At 46.3% G+C, this 8,421-nt stretch overlaps 2 protein-coding genes across 2 annotated transcripts in view; both read left to right on the top strand.

Annotated features, from left to right (window-relative positions):
- KCTD14 (potassium channel tetramerization domain containing 14) overlaps positions 1-8,421 on the top strand; it is an 87,112-nt gene that overhangs the window by 77,062 nt on the left and 1,629 nt on the right. The window lies entirely within an intron of this gene.
- Positions 17-8,421, top strand: part of RSF1 (remodeling and spacing factor 1) — a 52,478-nt gene continuing 44,073 nt past the window's right edge. The window contains exon 1 of the mRNA XM_082218985.1: positions 17-356. Within this exon, the coding sequence (XP_082075111.1) occupies positions 32-356 (325 nt within the window). The 5' untranslated portion in view covers positions 17-31. The remainder of the gene's footprint in view (positions 357-8,421) is intronic.

Genomic DNA, 8,421 nt, shown 5'->3' with positions numbered 1-8,421 from the left:
GTCTCGTCTCCTCCGCGCGGCGCATGCCGGGATGGCGCGCTCCGCCCGCAGCGCCCCCTGCCGGCCTCCTTCGCTCCTCCCCTCTCTCTGTCCCCCCCTCCCTTCTCCTTCTCCATCCATCCTCTCAGGTTCCAAGATGGCGGCGGCGGCGGCGGCTCCCCCATCCCCTCCTCCTCCGCCTCCTCCCCCCCCTGCCGCCGCGCCGACGGAGGGCCCGTCCTGCCCCGGCTCGTGGCCCAACTTCGCCGTCGTGTGCTCCTTCCTGGAGAGATACGGAGCCCTCCTCGACCTGCCCGAGCTGCCCTTCCCGGAGCTGGAGCGGGTCCTGCAGGCGCCGCAGGAGCCCGGCGAGCAGGGTGAGGGCCTCCCCTTTCTCCTCAGGGCCGCGCCGTGGGGGAGGGGAGCGCTCGCTGGGAACCTGGGGGGGCTTCGAGTCCCTGTCCCCCCCAACAGACTACCCCGGGAGGCCTTTATTTCCGCCCCTCCTCTTCCACCACAAAGCAGGGCCCGACCCCGTCCATCTCCACACCAGGGGGAGGCATCTCCTCTTCCTCAGGGGACCCCACGAGGGGGCGGCCCCCTATCTTGGGGGGGGGAAGAGGCGGCATCTCTCTTCTCCATTAGCCCCCCCTCCACTCCTATTCCTAATCAGGCCCCTCCCACTCGCAGTGGGAATCTCCTTTTCCTCCTCCCCCAGTTTGGGATGTTATTTGGAGGGGCGGGGGGATTTGAAGGGGGTAGGAGGGATACGGCCCCCCACCCCACTTCCCAGGTTTTGCGTCGTGCGTGTGTTTGCGGTGGGAGGGGGGGCGGCCGCCCTTCTTATTCCCGCCCCTTTCCTCCCCCTCTCGCGCGAGATTCGTTTGTGCAGCGCCGTGCATAAGCAGAAGCAAAATAAAGGGGAGATCCCTGCCCGCGAGGGGCTTGCAGTTAAGATTCCTGCAGAAGGGAATGTGGGGCAGGATGGAGGAGGGGAGTGGGATGGAAGGGGGTGGGACGGTGAGGAGATGAAAAAGAGGGGGGCTATTGGATTTGATCTTGTTTTTGCTATTATTTTTATCTCGTATTTTTATGTTGCAAACTGCCCTGAGATCTGCGGGTGACGGGCAGTATACATAGTAGTAAATCATATGTGTGTGCATAAGCGTTTGTTTGGTTTGGGAAAAGAGAATAAAGGCCAATTTTCCTTTGGATCTGGGAAAGATGTTGTCTGATCTTATAGGGAGCCTTGCATGTTCTGTCCTGACCCTAGATAGTATGTGGAATAACCCCTGAATAACTTGATAGTGACATGGCTAGGGACATACTAGTCCTGAAATGGAAGTCACACATCACTACGGGTGAAGCTGTCCAGGAGAACTTATTGTGTGTTAAGTGAGAGAGAAAAATGACCAATACAGGAAGGGGCAAGTCTTTCAAATAGAGAGATGTTTTTTTGAGAGATACTGGATGTGGCATGTAGGGAACTCTGGCCCCCCACCCCCATTTCCTGTCCTCAATATTTCTTCCTGGTTTCTTTGCCATCAGCTCCACCCTTTATCAGCCAGCCTTCAGTGGTCTACTAAAAAGGCTTGCTGGCTAGTAAGTTTGTGGACTTGTTTATAGGCTGATTTGCAGGGCACTGCTATTCTCAGCCAAGACGTTCTGCAAGATTGAAAATTCTTATTGGCCAGTTTCTATGTCGATAATTCTGTTGGAATGGGTAATCAAAACAATTCAAATATTAAAGCAGCTCTTTATTTCCCTGAATAAGTTGTATGGCACACAGTTCTAATTTCCAGTAGCAGTGTAAATAGCTTTTCACTGCTTCTATAGTCTTCATTACTAGTATTTTCTTATGTGGTTATGTATATTTTTAAAACGTTTGTTTTAACAGTGAACACAAAATGGGTTTACATGATGGGCTGTGTATGTGTTGTCTGTTAGATTTCTATTTAGTAGCTGATTTTTTTGAAAATTTTACCTGCAGTTTTGTGTTAATTGTATAGCATATTTGCTGTTTACCTGAACCTTTATTTTGGAAAGGGTCCTATTTTCTTTCTCTTCTTCCATTTGCACTTTGTTGTGGAGTTAAAAGTATTGTTTATTCCATTTTGCTTTGAAACATTTTTGTCAGGTGTCAGGAACAAATGACTGTGTTACCCTGCTGTCTCTGTCCATGTGGACATAAGTGATTTTTCTCCAGTATGCTAAGGATGTATTTACAGTACAGACTTTCATTGGTTTAATAGTCCACTCCTTCCTCTAGTTTTGAGAGGCTAGAGTAGACAGACACGTGTAATACAGAACTAGGAGTACCTCACCAAACTACAGTTCCCAGGACTCTTTGGAGGAAGTCATTGCAGTTATATAAAAAAATATTAACTTGTCACTTAGGCTGCAGCCCTATGCACACTTCTGAAAAAGTCCTATGGGAATATGTTGGACTGAGTTCATCTAAATGCTGATGGGACTATATATAACCTTCTTGCAGGCAGCTTTGTGACAGTATATCATTTATTCATTCCTTTATACAAAAAATTCTGAAAAATAATAAGGCTATAAAATTTTGTGGTGTATTAGCATGTTAAACTGAACTCAGTTTTACTTTCGGGAGTAGAAGTGCTATCTATATTCTGTCTTCCAGTGGTGTGCCAAAATCTGAAGTGGAATATCTTTCAAGAAGCATAGTGTGATCTTTCTCCTTTGGCTGTCATTTAGTGAAGGGTTAGGGTGCTGGAAGGGATTATGTTCTAGAATGGGACCTAGGTGCTTTCCAGTTCAAATCTCATTTTAACAATGAACTCCCAAGTAGATGTCCACTCAGAGCTTTCATTTAGAGATTTCAGCCTATCTAATCTGAAAGTATGCAGTTGAGTCTAGTTTATTGCCCTTTACGGATTTGGAAATGGATTGATTATTGTGTAATGAAAAGCAGGTTGCTTCTATAGATCAGGGATAGTGAAACTGGTCCTTCAAATGTTGGGCTCCAGCTTCCTTCATCCCCATCAGTCTTGGCCAGTGGTAAGCAAAAATGATTGACCAGAAACATCTGGAAGGGGGGCGCGTGATTCCTTACCTCTGAGGTAGATATGTTTTACAAAGGATGGATGTGCTTCAATGTTGAGTCTCCAGATGTGGTTGGACTACAACTCTCATCTTAGGAACATCACAAGATCCTGCTGGGTCAGGTCAATGGCCCATCTCGTCCAGCGTCCTGTTCTCGCAATGAGATGCCTGTGTGGAGCCAGCAAGTAGGATACAAGCACAGGAGCAACTCTCCCCTCCTGTGGTCTCCAGCAATTGGCATTCAGAACCATTGCTGCCTCCAATTGTGGAGGTAGAGCACAGCCTCCCTGCCTAGTTGCCACTGATAGCCATCTCCTCCATGAATTTGTCTAATCCTCTTTTAAAGCCATCCAAGCTCTGTGGGAGCAAGTTCCGCAGTCTAACAATGCGCTGCACAAAGAAGTACTTTCTTTTCCCTCTTCTGAATCTTTTAACATTCAGCTTCTTTGAATATTCACAAGTTCTAGTGTAACGGCAGAGGGAGAAAAGCTTTTCTCTGTCTCCTTTCTCCATGCCGTGCAGAACTTTGTAAGTTTCTCTTACCTTTTCTCTAAAAAGCCCCCAATGCTCCAGTCTTTCCTCATAGATTTTTAGAATTGTTCCATCCCTGTGATCATTTTGGCTGCCCTTTTCTGAACCATTCCCAATCCTACAATAACTTTTTTGAGGTGATGTGACCAGAAGTGTAGAGAGGATTCCCATTGTGATTTCACCATAGATTTGTGAAACAGCATTATTATAATAGCAGATTTATTTTCAATTCCTTTCCTAATGAGCCATGGCATGGAATTTGTCTTATTTCACAGCTGTCGCACACTGCGTCAACATACTCATCAAGCTACACCCTATGACCCCAAGGTCTCTTTTCTAGTCTGTCACCACCAGTCCAGACCCCATGAGCATATCTGTGAAATTATGAGTGGGTGTTTTTGTTTTTCTTTTCCCCTCACAGCCATGCATCACTTTATATTTGTTTACACTGAATTTCTTTTACCATTTACCACCCATTCACTTAGTTTGGAAATATCCCTTCGGACCTCTCCACAATCTCATTTTGTTTTAACAACCCTGAACAATATTGTCAGCAGTACCTCACTGCTCACTCATAACTCTAGATCAGGGGTCAGCAAACTTTTTCAGCAGAGGGCTGGTCAAGTGTCCCTCAGGCCTTGTGGGGGGCCGGACAATATTTTTTTTTTTGGGGGGGGAGAAATGAATGAATTCCTATGCCCCACAAATAACCCAGAGATGCTTTTTAAATAAAAGCACACATTCTACTCATGTAAAAACACCAAACAGGCCCCACAAATAACCCAGAGATGCATTTTAAATAAAGGGACACATTCTACTGGACCATCTGCGGGCCGGATTTAGAAGGCGATTGGGCCAGATCCAGCCCCCAGGCCTTAGTTTGCCTACCCATGTTCTAGATCATTTATGGATAAGTTGAAAAGCACCTTTCTCATCTATAGCCAACTTTGCCAGTGGTGATGGATTATGGGAGTTGTAGTCCAACCACATCTGGGGTCCAAGATCGAAGAACACTGATCTACACTGGAAACTGCAGAAGTGTGTGAGAACGTATTAAAAATGATTGCCAGTTATTGCAGTAGTGAATGGCCACTGGACTTGCCATGTAAACATTTTGAGTTTTATATTGAAAGGCACTTTTGGACATATGCATAAGGCCTTTTGGACAAGTGTTTCTTGACAGCAGTGTGTTTCTAAAACTCTACCAATTGTAGCCAGTATATACACATCTGATGAAGTGGACTTTACTTCATGAAAGCATATGCTGTAATACTTTGTCTTTATGGTGTTGTCACAGGGCATTCTCTCTCTCTCTATCTGTTTTTTAAAAATTCCTTGATAGTCAAATATATTGCACTTGTGTAGTAGGATTTATTCCAGGCATGGCCAAACTCGGCCCTCCAGATGTTTTGGGACTACAACTCCCACCATCCCCAGCTAACAGGACCAGTGGTCAGGGATGGTGGGAGTTGTAGTCCCAAAAACATCTGGAGGGCCGAGTTTGCCTGTGCCTTGATTATTCTGTAGGATGGCTTTCTAAGCTCTTCACCAATGGAGGAAGTGTTGCAATTTCCCCAAGCCTTTCGTTCCACTGCTTGTGGTAATTCTGATGTGTTCCCCTGAGCAGGAAGAAATCTAGTGGGTGTTCTCTCCCCACTCCCCCTTAATAACTTTTGTGTTTTAAGAGCTAGCAAAGCCAGGAATCCAGAATGCAAATCACTGTATACGCCTTGCTTTTACTAAGTCAAGGGTGATAAGCACATTATCTATTAGCCGCTGCACTCCTTTTGTGCCGGCGGTAGCTAATGTACTGTTTTTGACCACAGCTCCTATTATCCCTGACCATTGGCCGTGTTGCCTGAGGCTGTTGAGAGTTGTAGTTCAGAACATCTGGGTGGTGCTAGGTTGGCGACAGCTTGCATAGACAATTCTGAGCTAGATGGACCAGTCTTTGTATAGGACAGCTTTCTATGTTCTGTTTTCTAGCCCATTAACACATGCACACCTCCTGAAGTGCACCACTTTGGCTATCCTTTCTTCATGGCTGCCTACTTTTCACTGTTTTTGCTAACAGCATACAAGGTTTACACACACACACACACACAGTATTTGCTGCAAGTGGTCCATGCTGAGTGGATGGATAGTTGCAGCAGACTGGAAAAACTGGTGCCAACTTTGCCATATGCCTCAAAACCCAAAGAGAAGCTGCAGTTACACACTCACTTTTATCTGATTAAATTGTTTATCCCACCTTCTCTCCTATGAGCCGTGGGGCATATGTGAATCTTCCCCATTTTATCTTCACAACAATCCAGTGAAGTAGTTTAAAACAATGGTAATTGACCCATTGTCACCCCGGGAAGTTTATGACTGAGTGAGCATTGAACTCAGGCCTTTTAATTCATCATCTGACATGCCATGCAAATGATTTTGCCATACTGGCCTTTAATTGTTCCCACCAAGAAGGGGTTGCAAATGATTCTTGGGAATTTACCCAGATGATTGCAAACAGGCAGGGATTGGACCACAGTTAACCTGCAGTCCTTACACTATGCAGGCCTAGGCTAAGTACATTTTATAAACGGTGGCATATATATAATTTTAAATTAATAAAAGTATTCTTTTTAAAGCTCTGAGAAGCAAAAGTGTCTAAGTGGCATTTTTTGTACCGTGACAGTTTTGTTATTGTTGCTTATGTGATTTCGTTTGCAAACTGCATAATACAGTCATACCTCGGGTTGCAAACGTGATCTTTGCAGGAGGCACGTTCACAACCTGCAGCGTTCGCAGCCTGAAGCACCGCGTCTTCGCACGTGCGTGACGCTATTCTGCGCATGCACGTGACATCATTTTGTGCTTCGGCGCATGCACGAGCGCCAAAACCCGGAAGTAACCCATTCCAGTACTTCTGGGTTTGGTGCAGTCCGCAACCCGAAAACGCGCAACCTGCAGTGTTCGTAACCTGAGGTATGACTGTAAAGGTAAAGGTAAAGGTACCCCTGCCCGTACGGGCCAGTCTTGACAGACTCTGGGGTTGTGCGCCCATCTCACTCAAGAGGCCGGGGGCCAGCGCTGTCCGGAGACACTTCCGGGTCACGTGGCCAGCGTGACATCGCTGCTCTGGCGAGCCTGCACCAGCGCAGCACACAGAAACGCCGTTTACCTTCCCGCTATAAAGCGGTACCTATTTATCTACTTGCACCCGGGGGTGCTTTCGAACTGCTAGGTTGGCAGGCGCTGGGACCGAACAACGGGAGCGCACCCCGCCGCGGGGATTCGAACCGCCGACCTTTCGATTGGCAAGTCCTAGGCGCTGAGGCTTTTACCCACAGCGCCACCCGCGTCCCCACGGGTGGGGTATGACTGTAGTAAATATTTAATATTTGTTTCTGCAGTCTGTGGATAAGGCAATCCTGATTGTGCTGTGACCTTCTCTAGTGGCACCAACCATGTGGATTGTTCTTTCTTCGGGCATGAACTATGGAGTATTTGCACCAGCAGTTGAATACTGTACACCATTGCTGCTAGTTCTGATTTTTCTTGGTCACTTGATGATATTTTACTCTTGATTTTATTGTTGATTGTTTACATTGGATAGGATATTATTACGGCTTTTATAAAATTGTGGGGCATTTCTTTTCGTAATCAAAAAGCTGTTTTAAATCGTTTTAATAAAAATAAATAAATAAATAAATAAATAAGCAAGCAAGCAAACCTAAAAATATGAAAACACTCATGTTTTTGAGTTCCATTGTATTTTTCAGCGTTCACATACAAAAGTTGAAGCTGTGAAGTAAAACCCTATGGGCCCCAATCCATTGCTGAATAGAACGTGTGTGTTGTGATAATATTGGTAATCTGTTACAGTGTGTATAGACCTATTTCTCCATCCCTCCCAAAAGGTGATCAGGCCTGTGAGATCAGGCCTTGTTGCGTGGTGGTGTGACCAGATTGTATAGAAGTGGAGCTCACACAGAACATAGCTTCAGAAGTGCTTCTCAGAAGTACTGACCCCTGTGCATCAAGGCCTTCCTGAAAGGGGTGGTTCTGTTCGTTTGTTCTTGGTGCTGTCTGTCTGTCTGTGTTGGTTCTTGAGTGTATCGGCTCTAGGCCATGGGTAGGCAAACTAAGGCCCGGGGGCAGGATCCAGCCCAGTTGCCTTCTAAATCTGGCCCACGGACAGTCTGGGGATCAGCGTGTTTTTACATGAGTAGAATGTGTCCTTTTATTTGAAATGCATCTCTGAGTTATTTGTGGGGCCTGCCTGGTGTTTTTACATGAATAGAAGGTGTGCTTTTATTTAAAATGCATCTCTGGGTTATTTGTGGGGCATAGGAATTCGTTCTCCCCCCCAAAAAAAAATATAGTCCAACCCCCCACAAAGCCTGAGGGACAGTGGACCGGCCCCCTGCTGAAAAAGTTTGCTGACCCCTGCGTCTAGGCACAGCACTTTAGGGAGGATGTTCCAAAGCCAGGGCCCCACCTCTGAAAAGCCCTCTCCTTTGTAGCTGCACAGTTATACAGTGGTACCTTGGGTTACAGACGCTTCAGGTTACAGACTCTGCTAACCCAGAAATAGTACCTCGAGTTAAGAACTTTGCTTCAGGGTGAGAACAGAAATCGCACGGTGGCGGCGGCAGCAGGAGGATGCCCCATTAGCTAAAGTGGTGCTTCAGGTTAAGAACAGTTTCAGGTTAAGAACGGACCTTTGGAACAAATTAACCCGAGGTACCACTGTACTATGGAACTAGCTCCCACCAAAGGCAGCGATGGTCACCAGCTTGGATAGCTTTAAAAGAGTATTAGCCAAATTCATGGAGGAGTGGGCTGCCGGAAGCCATA

This window comes from Podarcis vaucheri (genome assembly GCF_965113315.1).
Source record: "Podarcis vaucheri genome assembly, chromosome: 4".
Classification (NCBI taxonomy): domain Eukaryota; kingdom Metazoa; phylum Chordata; class Lepidosauria; order Squamata; family Lacertidae; genus Podarcis; species Podarcis vaucheri.
Note: the sequence above shows the minus strand (reverse complement) of the source record. Positions and strands in the feature narration are given on the sequence as shown.